Genomic DNA, 18,445 nt, shown 5'->3' with positions numbered 1-18,445 from the left:
GGACACTTCCGTCTGACGTTGCGTCAGCGTTGACTGACAGTGTTCTTAGCCAATTACAGTGGAGAAATCCTCAAATGAAGCGTGACTAACTCCGAAAACACAGCCAATCACAGCGTAGCAAGCGCAAGCAACGGGTCCATACTCCAGAAGTGAGGTGTCTATTTCTGCCGTAGTTGGTATCGAACCAAGCATAAAGTTAAAAACTGGTAACATATGATTACAAAATTGTGATTAGAATGAATGGAACAGCATATTCAAACTTTGACAATCAAGAACACGTGCTCAAACTAGGCGAAACCTTTGAGAAACAACCTAAAAGTGCATTCCACACGGTACGATGTAAGTGTCATGTTTTACATTATCTCTTTATTAGCATATTTATATAAACACATAAAAATAAATTATATTTTGAAAAAAGGGTCTGTTTTTTACGTTGATACTGAAACCATAAGTTGTTTTCAAACAATGTGCACAGGCATATGAGAAGGCAGCTTTGTGCTTTTCCACCTTGCGGTTGTGGATAACGTTAGAAGGGATAGAGCAAAAACCAGAAGCTAACAATACATTTATTATTCTACATATTAAATTGTGTTTTATTAACGTCTACACCTACCCCAACCCTAAACCTACCTCTTATAATTCAGCAAAAATAGTAATTGTTGTACAGTGTGAGGAAAAATTACGCCGTATTGATGTGCGCATGCCCAGTAGTTTTTGCTGTATGGCATCTGGTTAACTCATTTTTTAATGTTATTTGGCAATAATAAAAAAAAAGCAAAAATGCGCTTATAATGGAATCCTACCCAAACGAAAACAATTTTCTTTACTCTGAAATGCTGTGGTTTAAAATTAATTCATGAGAAAGTATTGACTTTCCTTCACAATAGGAAACACGCGCCCTCTGTAGGTTCTGCATTGGCACTACACTACTTCTGATGTCAGCAATTGCACACATGGTTATTATGAAATATGAATGTTTTCTTCCTGATCATAGATGATTTCAAACCAGCCTCCATAGACACAACATGTGAGGGCGAGCTGGAAGTGGGCAAAGGAGAGCAAGTAACAGTCACACTACCAAACTTAGAGGTAGGTTAAGTAACCTTACTTCCACAAAAACAACAACAAAAAAACCTTGTATGTACAGTAACATTGATGATAAATCGGAATCTTCTTTCCCATCAATCTCTACAGGGATCCACGACACCTGTCACCGTATTTAAAGGTTCCAAAAGGCCTTATATGAAAGAATGTGTTCTCATCGTTAACCATGACACAGGAGAGTATCGTCTGGAGAAACTCAGCAGCAACATTGCAGTCAAGAAGACCAGGTATACTGCTTTTGTGTTCCAAATCATATTGATTTATCATTTATTTCATTTTATACTCCGTTAAAGCATTAAAGTAAACAAATTGTCGTATTTGCATTTCCTTACAGGGCTGAAGGAAGCAGTAAGATTCAGTCACGGCTGGAGCAACAAACCAGCAGGCTGAGTCAGCAGATGAAGACCGGCAGTGGAAACAAGCCTCCATCCAGCACCAAGAGCTCTCCTCCTAAGGAGAAAATGTCTCCATCACCCCCCATGGATGATATTGAGCGAGGTACTATGTCTTGACAGTATCTGGAAACACTGAAATTAGGGTTTTAATCAGTTCAGTCAGTATAATCAGCAAGACACCAGCTTGATTATAGAGCCATAATCCAAAAGCATGTGTGGAAATGGTAAAACAGACAAAAGTACATTACTGTTCAAAAGTTTAGGGTCAGTATATTTAAAAATAATTTTTATTTTTAAATAAATACTTTTATTTAGAAAAAATATATTAAATTGATCAAATATGACAGTAAAGACTTAAAAAAAAACATTAATTCATAAAAGAATCATAAAAAAGTTGATTCTACAAAAATATTAAGCAGCACAACTATTTTTTAACATTGTGGGGTTTTTTTTTAAACAATTGAGCAACAAATCAGCATATTAGAATGATTTCTGATGGATCATGAAGACTGCAGTTATGACTGCTGATAATTGAGTTTTGTGTGTTTGTGTAGAGCTGATGGCCGAGGCACGTGTCATGGATCAGATGAGCAGCGGAGACAGCTCCTCAGATTCCCACAGTTCCTCCTCCTCCAGTAGCGGGGACAGCTCCAGCAGCAGTGACTCCGAGGATGAGGATCGCCCCCCGCATAATGTGGCCCCAGCTCCCCACCAGAGCACCTCTCAAAGCCGTGTGGAGGAAAGCAGCGAGCATTTCATGAACACACTCAGTGAGTTTCAGGGCTTCTGGGTGATCTTGGATGGTCTGCCACTCTGTTTTATGTGTCTAATATACCAATGTTTCGATTTATTTCAGAAAATGATCTCCAGTTGAGTGAGTCTGGGAGTGAAAGTGACGATGACTAACCGCAATGATGTGTGGGACACCTGATGCTGAAAGAGGGTCAGGTGCTCAGGAAGTACATTTGCTAGTTAAAACTTTGTGATACCTGAAACCAAATCCCTGTCAACTTCTCAGTTACGACTTCTTCTTTTTTTTTCTTTCCCCCAGTTTCTTAGTAATACTTGCATCAGCACAAGCTGTGCCAATGGACACATAGCTGGGGGGGTTTGCTGTATTAGTAAATTAAGAAAAAGTATTTATTTTGTTGAGAATGCTACTGCATAGATGTTAGTTTTATAGGAATGAGCTATAATTACTTATCCAGAGGTTATAGTATTATATCTGTTTGTGAAATAGCTGTTTAGAAAGATCACCATGGTCTTCTTTTCATCTCTATATTTTTTGAGGCTTAACATCCTCAAGCACAAGTGATTTAGCAGCATTTTATAAGGAGTCTTAAGGAGCCCTAGTGCATTAAGATGCCAAGCTCAATCTCAGATCTCAATCTCGCCGACCTGCAATACTTGAATTTGTCTCTTTTGTTGATTCAGAGACATTTGTTCATGACAAACTGTGCCTTGTATATAAGGTGTATTTTGACTATGCATCCCATTCTCTTACATTGAAGTAAACCCATTTATTTTTTATTCCTGCTTGGGTTCCCTAAAATATGATCTCTATTTAGAGGTAGAAGTCTCTGTGTTGTGTATGTCTTACTATCTGCCTCTGGAAGGCCCAAAAGCAACACTCAAACTCTTAAAGGATGTCCTTAGCCAACCTTTCTTGAGCACTAATTGCAAAATATGACGTGCCATTATTATAGCAGGGTTGACTGATGTGGTTAAATGTAGTTCTGTGAGAGGTTTGATCATTAAAATTGTGTGTAGACTAATAAAGATTTGTTTTGTGGTGTTTATTTGTTGATCATTTTATTGTCTCAATATAGCAGCACATCATCATATAGCAGCATCTGAGCTGCAAAGTATGTTAATTGACCTTCAAGTTATGGCAGAATTAACTTGTTCAAGTCTGACTGAGTATTTGTGAGATAGGAATTATTGCTCTAATTATATTGAAATCTTTTTCAACATTATGCAGTGGTTTATAAGACATGCATCTTTTCTGTTGGGACTAAAGAAACTGTTTGACAAGCATTAGGTTGTTTCTGAAGTGAAGTTACTATGGCCCTGAGCAAGTGTGTATGCAAATTTTGTGTGTGTGTGTGTGTGTACTTACCTGTAACAGTATCTCTATTGTGCAATGCATGGGGACATGAAGTTGTTGATTTTTAAAGGGTTAGTTCACCCAAAAATCTAAATGATGTCATTAATAACGCACCCTCATGTCGTTCCAAACTTGTGAGACCTCCGTTTATCTTCAGAACACAGTTTAAGATATTTTAGATCTAGTCCGAGAGCTCTAGGTCCCTCCATTGAAACTGTGTGTACAGTCTACTGTCCATGTCCAGAAAGGTAAGAAAAACATCATCAAAGTAGTCCATGTGACATCAGAGGGTCGGTTAGAATTTTTTGAAGCATCGAAAATACATTTTGGTCCAGAAATAGCAAATGACTTAAGCTGTTAACTTTTTTTTAACATGGCTGACACTCCCTCTGAGTGAAAACCGATGAAACTGGTTCTTGACTCGTGAACAAGTCAATATTTCGTTCATTATCTGGCTCGGCTTGGTTTTGATCTTCAGTTCTCTCTTCACAGCAGTTCAGTCAGTGTACTGTTTGAGTAAATGAATTACTCCGGGATATTGTTTTTTTTTTTTTAATGGAGGGACTGAGAGCACTCAGACTAAATCTAAAATATCTTAAACTGTGTTCCGACGATAAACGGAGGTCTCACGGGTTTGGAATGACATCAGGGTGAGTTAATAATGTCATAATTTGGATTTTTGGGTGAACTACCCCTTTAACACCATTACAAAAAGTAATAATAATGAAAAAACAGGTAAAATCTTTACACATTTCAGATAATTTAACTTATTTTAAAAGGTCTTTCTGTAGCAACACCGAAAAAGGCCAATGCCTTCAACACATTCTTTGCCGCATTTAATTGATCAGAAATTATATTTAAGTCTTTTACATATTAGCCTATTGTTGCAAAATATATATTTATATTTCAAACAAATACTATTATTTTGAACATTCTATTCTAAATCTGCATATTAGAAACGATCTCGAAAGGATCATGTGACACTGAAGACGTCAAATAAATAAATGCAGCCTTGATGAGCATGAGATACTTTTTTTGATCGGTAGTGTGCATTCACTTAAAATTACTGTAATACGCCTGTAATGTGCTTATTCTTAAATTGTTGATTATTACGATTTTATAGTAGTAATAGTTGTATTTTGGCAGAAACAATGGTTGTCGTGAAGGCAAATGTTTGTTGTGGACATTAAACAGGAACAGGCTACAGTTACCCTCGATAAGCGAGTTCACACAAGTTCATTTGCAGTGTGGCTATATAAGTTCATATGCAGAGGAGCTAAGAGTCGCCCTGCCATTACAAGGAAGCACACTGCTCTAACAGGACTATTGTACAGACTGAACTGTGCACTGCGAGAATAGACATGCTTTTCAATTCAATGCTGAGATCTGCGTTATTTTTATGCAAGCAGGACTACGGAGGAATAAAATGCCTGACATCGGTATTCTGCACTCGGACGACCAGCACATTAATAACTGGTGGTGATAAACCACAAACCATGGACGACTTGGATGGTCCTAGCTTCCTGACATCATTATACTGGCTCTTTGGGAAAGGTTATTTTCAAACGACACATCAAATGCAGGTAAAGATTCATAAGAAGGTTCAGTTAAGAACACTTTTAATCTCCAAATGATTGTATACTTTCCTGCCGGGAAAGTTATGTTTGGTTTTTATATTGTTGTTTTATATATATATATAATAATATATATTATAATATTTAATTTTAGATTAAAATTTTAGATGACATTTAAAGGCTTTTGCGTCTGAACTCTTCATATATAGATAGATAGATAGATAGATAGATATACATATAGATAGTGTGTGTGTGTGTGTGTGTGTGTGTGTGTGTGTGTGTGTGTGTGTGTGTGTTTTTTCTATATTAAACAACACCCTAAAGGGCAGTTAATTATGATGATATGTAACATGTATCTTTATTTAAACTCAAATGTGTAATTAATGCAGATAGAGCACAGCAAAATCTACGGCCCCCTTTGGAAGTCCAAATATGGACCACTGGTTGTTGTTAATGTGGCCAATGCAGACCTCATAGAACAGGTTCTACGGCAAGAGGGTCGCCATCCCATCCGTACTGACATGCCCCACTGGAGAGGCTACCGAAAACTCCGGAATCATGCTTATGGACCCCTCACAGAGTGAGTAACACTGGAGACCCCAGTATTATTGGCAAACCATTCCTCTGTCATTTAAATGCATTGATTGCACTCATATTGTGCTGCTGCATAAGTATACATAAAAATGTGCAGATGTTATGAAGCCACAAATGTAGTGCACGTCTGAACATGCAATTAGTAACTAGGAGCTTGCAATTGATTGCTTAGTGTTATGGCCCTATAGGTGTGCCTGTATTTTTCACCCTGTGTCTCTGTTAATCTCTTAGGCTCACTCAGAACACTTAGAAAGTGAGTAATGACTGAAGACACACATTGTGTCCGTTGAATAGTAAACCAAAACCTAATGGAATTTGTATGCTAAACCCATTTTAGTGGGAATGAATAGGGAATTGTTTTTGAGATCTTACAGTGAACAATGAAATTGCATTGAAATCTTTGTGAAGGATGACAACTGAGGCAGACGATAAGATAAATGCAAGTGTTAGTGGGAAAACTGGATTTGAGGAGCCATAACAACCTCCAAACATAAATGAGAAAAACGAGGTCTTATTCATTCAGTGTTCAGAGGTCATCTATAAACTGACCATGAGAGCAATGTTTGGAACATATTTCGAATATAAAATGTCCACTTTTTTTGTTATCAAATTATCATGCAAAGATGTATGAGAAAGTCGTTATGCTGAAAGAAATGACAGTACTCATTATGTATTTATTGTCCTGTTTCAGAATGGGAGCGGAGTGGCAGCGCATTAGAAGCATCCTGAATCCCCGCATGCTAAAGCCCAAACATGTGTCCTCGTACACCAGTGCCATTAATGGTGTGGTGAGCGACTTTATCGAGAAGGTGGCAAAGCTTAGGACAACAAAAGGCAACGGCCTTATGGTGTATGATGTGGCAGGAGAACTCTACAAGTTTGCCTTTGAAGGTAGGCTATAACATATTGAGAAATTTCAAGGTCAAGATATTGAATTATGCCATAGAGTCATTCCCAGGCAGACGTATTAGCAGTTTTAATGAATCAGGTGAGTACAAAGGGTCAATGCCACACATTCATGCATTAGATAAGAGAGGCCATCCTATAAAGAGCATTGGCCTTGACAAGTTCATAGCTTCAGGTCATCTGCAGTTGACTTTAGTTAAACTAGTCTAATAGATTAGGGTTATAAAAATACATGGAAAGCAATTACACTCTAATATTTAGAGCCTTAAAGATAAGATTGTGTACTAATATTATTGCATTATTTTGTTCCTGTGTATTTTTATAATTGCACACACACATACGCTATAATTTATTTATATATACCGTATTTTTCGGACTATAAGTCGCACCTGAGTATAAGTCGCATCAGTCCAAAAATACATCATGATGAGGAAAAAACATATATAAATCGCACTGGACTATAAGTCGCATTTATTTAGAACCAAGAACCAAGAGAAAACATTACCGTCTACAGCTGTGAGAGGGCGCTCTATGTCTTCAGTGTAGACTACAGGAGAACAGAGCAGAATAGAGCGCCCTCTTGTGGCTGGAGACGGTAATGTTTTCTCTTGGTTCATTTCTCTTGGTTCATTTCTCTCGGTTCATGTCAAATTAATTTTTTTTTGTCTTTCCTTCATTAGGAATATGCTCAGTGTTGTTTGAAACTCGTATGGGGTGTCTGAATGAAGTGGTTCCTCAAGAAACACAGAAGTTTATCTTCTCTGTTGGGGAAATGTTTCGTCTTTCTCCCATCGTGATCCTGTTCCCTAAATCTCTCTGGCCCTACATGCCTTTTTGGAAGCATTTTGTGGCTGTTTGGGACCATTTGTTCAAAGTTGGTGAGTCTATTACTATTATTTTCATGTTTAATAGATAAAGTTTTAAAAATAAAATGTATATAAAAAAATATATATATATATATTGTTATGAAAAACTTTTTTTCATTGTTGTAATGTTTATTTGCACAAGTTTGGGATTGGTAAGTTTTTTTTTTTTTTATGAAGTAAATTAATATTTTTATTCAGCAAAGTTGCATTATACTGATCAAAAGGGACAGTAAAGACATTTATAATGTTGCAAAAGATTTCTGTTTCAAATAAATGCTGTTTCTTTTTAACTTTCTATTTATCAAAGAAACCTGAAAAAATAAATTATTGATACTTTCCACAAAAATATTAAGCAGCACAAATATTTTCAATATTGATAATATTAGTAAGAAATGTTTCTTGAGTCCTAAATTCAGCTTTCCCAACACAGGAATAAATTACATTTTTAAAATATATTGATTTATTAAATATATGGATATATTAAAATATACTTTTTTTAAATTAATATTAATAATTATATAAATATATAATCATAATCTAAAATATTATATATATATATACAGTGCCCTCCACAATTATTGGCACCCCTGTTTAAGATGTGGTCATGGACTTCTAAAAATTATCCTATTTTTTTTAAACAACATAGAACCCAAATGCAAAAAAAGAAAAAATCCAAACTTTTATTTAAGTACATGACTTTGGTGTTAAAAAATAAATCACAAATAAAAAAATTATTGGCACCCCTAACAATTCTGCTGAAAATTTAATAGATTTTTTTAATATATATTTTTCTGTAGTTGTTAAAGTTGGTCAGGGTATCTATGAACTTTTAATTAGTAATTCATGACCTGGGGTATAAATATGACGTGACACAGAGGCCTAATTCTCTTACCCATTTGTCAACATGGCAAAGACAAGAGAACACACCATTCAAGTAAGGCAGATGTGTGTCGACCTTTATAAGTCAGGCAATGGCTACAAGAAAATAGCCACTCGCCTTAACTTGCCCGTATCTACAGTCAGAGGAATCATTAAGAAGTTTAAAACAACTGGAACAGTGACAAACAAGGCTGGAAGAGGTCCCAAGTTTATCTTGCCACAACGCACAGTGAGGAGGATGGTAAGAGAAGTAAAAAAAAAATCCTAAGCTGACTATCACAGAATTGCATCAAAGAGTTGCATTTTGGGGTCACAAAGTCTCCAAAACAACCATCAGACACTCTCTACATGCCAACAAGCTGTTTGGGAGGCATGCAAGGAAAGGCCTTTTCTCACAAACACTCACAAACGTAAACGTCTGGAGTTTGCTGAGCGGCACTGGGACTTCAACTGGGATTGTGTGCTTTGGTCAGATGAGACTAAGATTGAGCTTTTTGGCAACAAACACTATAAGTGGTTCTGGCGAAATACAAAAGATGAGTAAGCCGAAAAGCACCGCATGCCCACCGTGAAGTATGGTGGAGGATCTGTGATGCTGTGGGGCTGCTTCTCTTCCAAAGGCCCTGGGAACCTTTTTAGGGTGCATGGCATTATGTACGCTTTGAACTACCAGGACATTTGAAAGATGGGCCGTCATTGGGTCTTTCAGCAGGATAATGATCCAAAACATGTGCCAAAATCTACACAAAAATGGTTCAGCAGGCACAAACTCAAGACCCCAGACCTCAACCCAATCGAAAACCTGTGGGGCAAGCTAAAGAGGAGAGTGCATAAGAGAGGACCCAGGACACTGAATGATCTAGAAAGATTGTGCAAAGAAGAATGGTCAAAGATCCCTCTCTCTGTGTTCTCCAATCTTGTGAAATGTTATAGGAGGAGATTAAGGGCTGTCTTGTTGGCAAAAGGGGGTTGTACAAACATCAGGGGTGCCAATAATTGTGGGACTCATGATTTCAAGTTTTTTTTTTTTTCTTAAATGTGTGATTTTTGTTTTACCACCAAAGTAATGTACTTAAATAAAAGGTTGGATTTTTCCCATTTTTTTGCATTTGGGTTCTATGTTGTTTAAAAAAAAAAAGTAGAATTCTTATATTATTTATGTTACTGTTTTAACTGTATTTTATATCCAATAAATGCAGTCTGTGAGAATAAGAGACTAAACATTAAAAAATCCCCCAAACATTTGTACAATACTGTAAAGTGTCTCTAGTTAAACTATACTCAATAGGTCACAGTATGCCAGTCATCTTCAAATATGCAGTTGTATTTTTTTTGGACAGCGGATGAACTAGTGCAGAAGAAGATGGCAGAGATTCAGGAAAGGGTGAAACATGGGCAGCCAGTGGAGGGCGAGTATCTCACACACCTCCTGACCAGTGAACAGATGTCCTTCACTGAGGTTTTGGGAAGCATTACTGAGCTTCTGCTGGCAGGAGTCGACACTGTAAGTATCTTCACTCTTTACGGAGGCAAGGCATTTCTAATCTTGCCATTTACAACACATAAGCAATAAATAAGCATCAGTAGTATTTGCAGTGTATTTGAGATTCTACTTTTTTGATACATGCTCATTTTAGACATCAAACACTATTTCCTGGGTGCTTTATCACTTGGCACGAGAGCCAGAGATCCAGCAGAAGCTGTATGAGGAGATTACCAGTGTCTGCCCGGGTGACAAAGTGCCCTGCAGTGAAGACATTATCAGGATGCCATTACTAAAGGCCATCATTAGAGAGACTCTTCGGTATAGTATCTCTCAGTTATACTGTTATAAACATATATTTAAAGGGATAGTTCACCCCATTGCTTAAAATTGATGCTAAAATTCACTCACCCTCAGGCGGTCGAAGATGTTGATGAGTTAGTTTTTTCTTTAGAACAGGTTTTGGATCATCTGCAATGAATGGGTGCCGTCAGAATGAGAGTCCAAACAGCTGATAAAAACATCACAAGCTCTAGTCAATCAGTGGAGAAATTGAAGAAAGTAGTATTATGATTAAAGGACTCATATTTTAGCTAGAAGCAATGGTTTGAAAATAAAAATGTCTTAACAATGTATTTGCTTATTACAAACATTTCACTTCACATAACATTAATTCATGGGCAGCAGTCAACTTGTGGATTATTGTGATGTTTTTATCAGTTGTTTGGACTCTCATTCTCACGGCACCCATTCACTGCAGAGGATTCACTGGTGAGCAAGTGATGCGGTGCTAATTTTCTCAAAATACTGGATGTTCTGATGAAGAAAACAACTCAACTACATATTGACTGCCTGAGGGCGAGTACATTTTTAGTAAATATACAGTTTTGGGTTAACTGTTTCATGAAAATCATGTCAAAGTAATGAAAACAGTGTTGTGTTAGCTTGCTAATGACTCCTCCGAACGTGTTTTCTCAGTTTATATCCGGTGGTTCCTGGGAATGCTCGTGTCGTTGCTGAAAGAGAAATAGTGGTGGGTGGCCACCTCTTCCCTAAAAATGTAAGCTGAAGTCTCTAAAAACAAATAAAGCTGGAATCTGATGTACATTAAGTTTGGTACCAGTAAATAGATGTCCAAACTGATCAGCGCGGTTTATGCTGTGTTTTCCAGACTCTTTTCCACCTCTGCCACTTTGCAGTGTCCTACGATGAGAAGGTGTTTCCCAATCCATCTGCCTTCCTCCCTCAGCGCTGGATCCGGGGGGAGAAGCAGTTAAACCAGCATCCCTTCGGGTCTGTGCCGTTTGGCTTTGGCATCCGCGCCTGCCTGGGCCGCAGAGTGGCTGAACTGGAGATGTACCTCCTCTTGTCCCGCGTAAGAACACATTTCACAGTTGTTTCTGTTACAAAATGAAGAGAAGTTCTTGTACCTTACAGAGTTTTACTTCTGTAAAATATAAAGTGAAGGCTCAGAAGTCTGAGGCCACATTGAAAATATGGATTCAGGTTCTGATTTTAAATATTTTAATGGGTTTAAATAGTATAAAACCCATGTATGTCAGCTGTGATTTTCCTGACCCAGTTTAGCTGTGTCTGTTTTGGATCCTTGCCTAATCTTCAGTCCTTCACCTTTGGTCTCCTCAACCTCCTCCACTATTACAGAGATAGTCCTGCTTATCAATGAGTAACTAAGATTATTCAGCATGTTTCCTGTGATTAACTTTAAACTTGAATAAACCGTGCATGTTAACGTCAATATGCCTTCATTTCTTTTTTTTTTTTTACTTTTTGCAGTTAATTAAACATTATGAAGTGCGTCCAGACCCTTCAGGAAGGACTGTGAAGCCGATCACACGAACTCTGCTGGTCCCGGCCACATCCATTGACCTGCAGTTTATTGACAGGCAAAAGGAGCAAGAGGAGCCCGTCAAAGCAAATGCTTCTGTATAAATAACTGTGCACTTTTCAAAGCAGTTTGCTTTTAGATGATGTTTACTTGACTGTTTTTATTTTTATTATTGACTGTACTCTATTTTTATTTAAAATAACACTTATTTTACTGTTGTTATACAGTATACTGTAAATGTACAAATTTTGTTGTTTTAATACATGTTAATTAATGTCTTTGTAATTAATGTAATGTATTAATATTAGTGTCAGATGAGAGGATTTTTGATCTTTTACAAAAAATGTCAACTTTTTTTTTTGTGAATGCACCTTCATTTTTCAATAAAATATTTTATTTTTGTTTTTAGAGGAAATTAATATTTCAATTTAATTTATCTAATTTAGGTTACATGGTTCTTGCTGGTGAGAATACAGTAAGAATAATATTAATAATTGACCACACTCTAACACCTGTCTCTCTAGTTTAGTTTCAATCTGAACGCAAACTCCAATGATGCTCCCATGTGAGTGAGAATTGTAAATGCAATAAATTGAAATATTCCAGCTTTTACTCATTTCTGTTTTTGTTCCACTTCGAAATGTTTCCATTTTTTTCTATCCCTACTTTTAAAATAAATTCACCATGAAATAGATTTTGCAAGCCCATCACCCATTTGCATTCTCCTTCTCTCTAAAAGATTATTCTGCAGATGATTTGCCTTTTGATTTCTTAATCTTTCAGTAAAATATATTTTTTTGTAGCACACAGTGTTTTCATATTTCCCAATGTACCTGATTTACCAAATATATCCAGCAGATGGTAGTGTTGCATCAAACTTAATGCACTAGAAAGTTGCCAGTGTGAACTAAGGACGTTTCATGTAGCTTACATTTAAATAAACAAATCACAATCCGTGATTCGTTGATACATCTATCAGTATAGCCATTATTATTCTCCTGCTTTCGTGAACAAACATTAATAAGGTTCCCATTGACTTTCATATTTATAGCTCCATACTATGAAAGCGAATGGCTAGTGGTAACCGTTTGGTCACCATAATTCTATAAAATATCTTCTTTTGTGGAAAAAACGTTTGGAATAACTTGAGGGTGAGTGAATGATGAGTGAACTATCCCAAAAGAATACAGGCAAACTCTAAAATCGTCATACGAGAAAGTTTTTTATGTTGTTTGGGATGTATTTGTATATAATGATGTGAGTTAACAACAGTTTTTGACAGGTATGCTCAATTTATTGACTTGTATTAATATCTCATAGAAAAAAAATACCTATAATGTATTATATATGACATTATTTGACACTTTTTGGCACAGTCAGGTCTGATTGTACAGGTTAGCAGCACGGACCATGTTTTGATACAAGTTAGTTACATCCATAAACTGGGGAAGGTTGCAATGAAATATTAGAACAAAACAAAATCCGGAGGAAATTCTTCTTTGGACAGCTTCTACAAAGTTACAAGTGCTCATTTGGCAGCATTAGGAACATTTTCCCTGCTTTAGGTGTTTTATTATGTTCTGAGGTGCTTTGAAATGGGGAGAACAGACTGCATCATCATTAATGACTGACATCATCAGACACTGACTCAGTCGTACATACTGTGATTCTACGGAAGTGCAAAATATTTCCCTTCAGTTCATGTCCCCCATGAATTTTAGAAGGAATCCTGATAGGAGAAGGAATGCATGCAGATGAAGTGGCTTCTAAAATCACATGACTGTGCAGGTTTTTGCCTTGGTCTTGTGTCGACGTGACACTGAGTCTAGCTCAGACCTGTTAGATACACGTGTCGTCCTCTTGGTGGCTCTGCTGGACTTGATGCGCTTAGCATTCTTGTTGTTTTTACTGATGCATGCCAGTGTGGCTATGTGAAAAATGTCCTTCACACTGTTCTCCGACTGCTGCGCTGAGCACTCGATGTAAGGGGCCGAGATCAGTTTGGCCATGTTTGAACCCTGAAACAAATAGTCAAAAATGACTTTATACTTAAATACTTAAAGTCTGCCGTGTTTTACTGCAGGCGGTCTGCTACGGTAATCTATGTTAGATTTAAGGTACAGTTTAAGAGCTCCTTTGTTAAAGATACTTTAGCATCTACTAACACCATGACACTTCAAATACTATGCTAAGGATCTAACTGCAATATTTTCTAGTACAAGGTTTTGAAATGATATGTTGCATGTGTTCTTTTTCTTTCATTAAAGGTGTAAAATATTCTTTACTCACCTGGTCATACGATGAAGGAATGTCATTGGACAGCTGCACAAATGTAGCCAGGTCTGCACGCAGGTCTGACTTGCATCCAACCAACAGCACTTTAGTATTGGGACAGAATTCTTCGATTTCTCCCTTCCACTACAGGATTTAAAACGTAGTGTTAGATTGATGACAATTATAAAAGCATACATACTTTACAAAATTCTGATATTACTTGTTACTATTATATATACAGTGTATATATATATATATATATATATATATATATATATATATATATATATATATATATACACATATATATACACACACACACATATATATATATATATATATATATATATATATATATATATAAAATAAAGCAAATTATAAAGTATTAACACATATATATACACACACACATATATATATATATATATATATATATATATATATATATATATATATATATATAAAATAAAGCAAATTATAAAGTATAAATATTATTTTCTTAATTGAAATTTAGAAATGTTTATTTAAGTTTAAGAAGTAGTGTTAAAATAAAAACAGGAAATCACTTTTTTTTTTAAATAATATGTCTGAATATTCAGTGTATTGCAATTTTATTCAAATAAATAATATAATATCAGTAATACTAAGTGTTTTTTTCCTGTATAATACTGGATTGAGCTGTTTATTTGGAAAATGACAAGCCCCACAAATTCCTTTCTCCAAAGTTTATATGATATCCAGTGATTCTAATCCATGTTTGTTATCCCAGCAGTGTGATGATTGTTCTTCATGACTCTGTGACATGACCAGATACTAACACACATTTATTTTCCCTTCTAGCCAGTGGAGAACCCTAGCATACAGTATAGTGACTGCAGTCCTAGAATCACTCCAGGTGACATCAGCTTTGAGTCGGCACAGATCACTATAGTCAGCACCAACACCAAAGCACCCCAAAACAGCTCATTCTTGCTCTCTCGAAAACTCTCGTCTACCAATGACATCAGAGGTTCCAAAGCCTTCAGTGGCACAAAGGCTCTCTGATTCTGAGACCCACCGTAAACAAGCTCTTACTGGTTGTGGTTCTCCCCCTCATGTGATAGTCAAAGGATCAAAGCCCTCCCTCCCACACATTCACTGGACTCTCCTCTCAGATGTCTGGAGATTTGTTCTCATTGCTACAAAGACAGGGCTTGTGACAATATCCCAACCACAATTCAGAGCTACAACAGTTTATAAACATTCAGCACTGAGGAACAAATGTCTTTAAAATCAGCTTACCTTCCTTAGCACATTCTCCAGAGTCTCCGGCCGACCGATATCAAAACAGATGAGGACTGCATCAGCGTCTGGGTAAGAGAGGGGGCGCACGTTGTCATAGTACTGAGACCCTGCAAATAGACACAAAAACACTGTACTAAGAAATAAATTATTACTTTACATAAACAAATAAATGTGTGCAATAACAGTACAATGGAAAAAAAAAAAATATATATATATCTGATATATTTCTGCAGCTGAATTGTTTAAGGTATATTGCTTTTGGTTTATTCTACTTTGTTGAACCATGGCAATTAACTCTTATTGAAACTCACAATCTATCAAAATCTTTAACAGCCTTATGCACTTTTACTATACATTTTTCCTTTATATTATAGCTTTCTTTTGTCCTTTTTAATTGCGATTTATTTTGAGTTTTAAAAAATGTTTTGTGCTTTTGTCATTTTAGTTATTTGTTTATATTTCTGTTTAGCTTTAATCTGTTTTTATTCAAGCTTTATTATTTTATTTGGTTTATTATTTTATTTAAGCTTTATTTCAATTACCAAAATAATTTTAAGTTGAATTTTTTTTTATAAAACTAAAATCATAAATAAAAGCTTCTGGCGGACATGGCTACTCAGTGCAGTGTGTCAGAATCCATGGAAAGTCATCAGTGAGGAGTACTTTTTTTTCTCTCTTTTCTTTTATGTTCATTTATAGCATGCATATTGTAGAAACACTACTGTTGTTTGACATTAAAAAAAATCTTTGAATAAAGTCTAATAATTAAAAGTGAAAAGTAAAGAATATTTTTCTTATCTATTTATTTATTGAAAGTGTCACTGTGAGTGACTGACACTGGTTGATTTTCTGCGGGGGTCCCTGAGCAAGTCACTGTCCCGCTATAGGAAGACAGCACATGTTCTCATGATCCAAGCCCAGTAAATTAGGTTACAGTGCTATTCTGGGAGGAGTGTTGAATCTGCTCTAGAAAGTTTGTAGGGCTTGAAATGAGTTCAAACCTCAGATCATTAGCCATCATTACTGAAATATTTAAAGGTCTCATTTTGAAATGTCTGGCGATTTCTGATAAAAGGATGGCGAGCAGCTTCATGGGCTGCTTACAAAAACGTAGATGAGGAGGCAAAAGATGATAACTGTAAATTCAGATTACATATATAAACAGATTTCACGATATACAAACAACTATGTTGTAAGAAATCGTGCTACAATCACATACTACCTACATATCTGTAGTTTATTTTGAGAATAGTATTACCTAACATTAACAACATTCATCTGAGTCATTCTAGAAGTGTGGGAGACAAGAGTGAGTCTGCTGTGAAAAACATCATGGACAATCCACGGTGAGTCTGTATTAACTGGATTGGGCTAGATTACTATACCCTCTAAAATCCTTACAAACATTGATTTTGATAAGGAAAACCTGAACCCAAGTCGAAACTAAAACCTTCATTTTTGTAGCTATGTTAATAAAATATGAAAATTGTCCATTAACACTCACTTTTAAATGTTTGCTCCTTCGCTTAACTGCTCAGTCTCCTTCAACCTCATCATCCCACATATGCACGATTTCTACTTATGAATTTCATTCGCCTACAGATGAATCATATAACTCTAACAAAAATCTCTGTGGTCCTCACCCAGTCCCAGTCCACCAGAAATGGGAGGAGGTTCATGGCCTTTAGAAAAATCCATCACATAGCCCACAAAGCCCACAAAAAAAAATGCATTACAGTTTCTATAACGACTAAGAAATACATAGGCCTATGTGAATGTGTGTGGAGGCATACGATGGAAGCTTGGATAAAAATCTCTAATTTAATGTCCTCAGAGACATCAAATTAGCTCAATCAAATGGCTTTTCCTCCTCTTACCTGAAGTATCCCAAAGACTGAGCTCAACTCTCAATGTGTCCACCTCAAAACTGGCTGTGTAGTTCTCAAACACTGTAGGAACATAGTTCTGAGAGAGAAAAGCAAAAGTTTGATATTTAACTAAACAAAACTATTAATTCAGGGCTAAAACTTAACCTACGTTTTGCACCAATGACATTTAAAATCGAATTCATGTTCATAGGCTTTTCTCTACAAACCTCTGGAAAGGAGTCTTTGGCAAAAACATTCAGCAAAGACGTCTTCCCACACTGAGTGTCTCCGACCACAACTATTTTACATTTCAGATCGTGATGGTGATCCATTATGGACTAACTGAACCTCATCTTCATTCACTGTCGCTGAACATCAACCGGTTGACCTCGAGTCTGCAGTCGGTCCATGTTACAGTACGAGAGAAATAGTCCACTACTCTCTGCTCAAAGTACTCTGGTTGTCCTCAGTGCTCTTCAGGTTGTGATAAAGGTGAGGTATGTGTAAAGCTGAACCTCGGCTCTCAGTACAGGCTCACGCGCATCCTCTAGTCTGTCCGCTGCTCTGAGAAGTAAAACGCTTCTCGCGTCGATCTGGACAACTCAGTGAAATATACACATACTTGAGTGATGAGCGCAGCGCGAGACCGCCCCTCGCGTCAGCTCACATTCCTGCGCGCTCCAACGCGAGAAAGAGACAAACTCTGCTATAGAGATGTGATTTTGTCAATAACATAAGTGAACACAGATGTAGTTACAGATATAACATACGTCTGGGTAGTGATCAATTAAACAGCCAGTAGTCTAAATATGAAACCTTTTTAACTAAAAACTGTTAGTTACACCGTGTGGTCCATAAGAGAAGCCTCGTCTTGGCAACTTGTATTTGAACAAAAATGAAGACAGTAATATTATAAAATAGTATACAGTTACAATTAAAAATAACTGTCTGTAATTGGATATATATATATATAAAAAAAACGTATTTATTCTCGTGTTGACAAAGTTACATTTTAACAACCTACTCCAGTCTGCAGTTTCACATGATGTTTCATAAATTATCTAATATGCTGATTTTCTTGCTCAGTAAATATTTTTTTCTCATTATCAATGATGAAAACAGTTGTGCTGCTTTATATTTTTGTGAAAACCGTTGTTTGTTTATTTATATGTTTATATGTTTATTCATTCATTCATTAGTGCACTCACTCACTCACTCACTCACTCACATTTAAAGGGATAGTTCACCCAAAATGGAAAATTCTG

The 18,445-nt window shown here is 36.3% G+C and overlaps 3 protein-coding genes across 3 annotated transcripts; 2 read left to right on the top strand and 1 right to left on the bottom strand.

The window, feature by feature from the left end:
- The first annotated feature begins 107 nt into the window (after positions 1–107).
- Positions 108–3,298, top strand: LOC127965340 (ELL-associated factor 2). Its single transcript, XM_052566111.1, has 6 exons — positions 108–339; positions 995–1,089; positions 1,195–1,331; positions 1,439–1,602; positions 2,054–2,269; positions 2,356–3,298. The coding sequence occupies exons 1-6, from the start codon at positions 237–239 to the stop codon at positions 2,403–2,405; spliced, it is 765 nt and encodes a 254-aa protein (XP_052422071.1). The 5' UTR covers positions 108–236; the 3' UTR covers positions 2,406–3,298.
- Positions 3,299–4,859: 1,561 nt separating this feature from the next.
- On the top strand, positions 4,860–12,359 carry LOC127965339 (sterol 26-hydroxylase, mitochondrial). The gene is made up of 9 exons (XM_052566110.1): positions 4,860–5,189; positions 5,570–5,760; positions 6,466–6,665; positions 7,361–7,558; positions 9,766–9,929; positions 10,063–10,229; positions 10,887–10,968; positions 11,080–11,283; positions 11,703–12,359. The coding sequence occupies exons 1-9, from the start codon at positions 4,968–4,970 to the stop codon at positions 11,856–11,858; spliced, it is 1,584 nt and encodes a 527-aa protein (XP_052422070.1). The 5' UTR covers positions 4,860–4,967; the 3' UTR covers positions 11,859–12,359.
- A 598-nt stretch (positions 12,360–12,957) lies between these two features.
- Positions 12,958–17,784, bottom strand: rnd3b (Rho family GTPase 3b). Its single transcript, XM_052566197.1, has 5 exons — positions 17,408–17,784; positions 17,190–17,277; positions 15,310–15,419; positions 14,044–14,172; positions 12,958–13,772 (listed from the first exon to the last, which is right to left on the bottom strand). The coding sequence occupies exons 1-5, from the start codon at positions 17,510–17,512 to the stop codon at positions 13,527–13,529; spliced, it is 678 nt and encodes a 225-aa protein (XP_052422157.1). The 5' UTR covers positions 17,513–17,784; the 3' UTR covers positions 12,958–13,526.
- Positions 17,785–18,445: the final 661 nt, after the last annotated feature.

This window comes from Carassius gibelio, chromosome B9, assembly GCF_023724105.1.
Source record: "Carassius gibelio isolate Cgi1373 ecotype wild population from Czech Republic chromosome B9, carGib1.2-hapl.c, whole genome shotgun sequence".
Lineage (NCBI taxonomy): Eukaryota > Metazoa > Chordata > Actinopteri > Cypriniformes > Cyprinidae > Carassius > Carassius gibelio.
The sequence above is the reverse complement of the archived record's forward strand: the minus strand, read 5'-3'. Positions and strand labels throughout refer to the sequence as shown.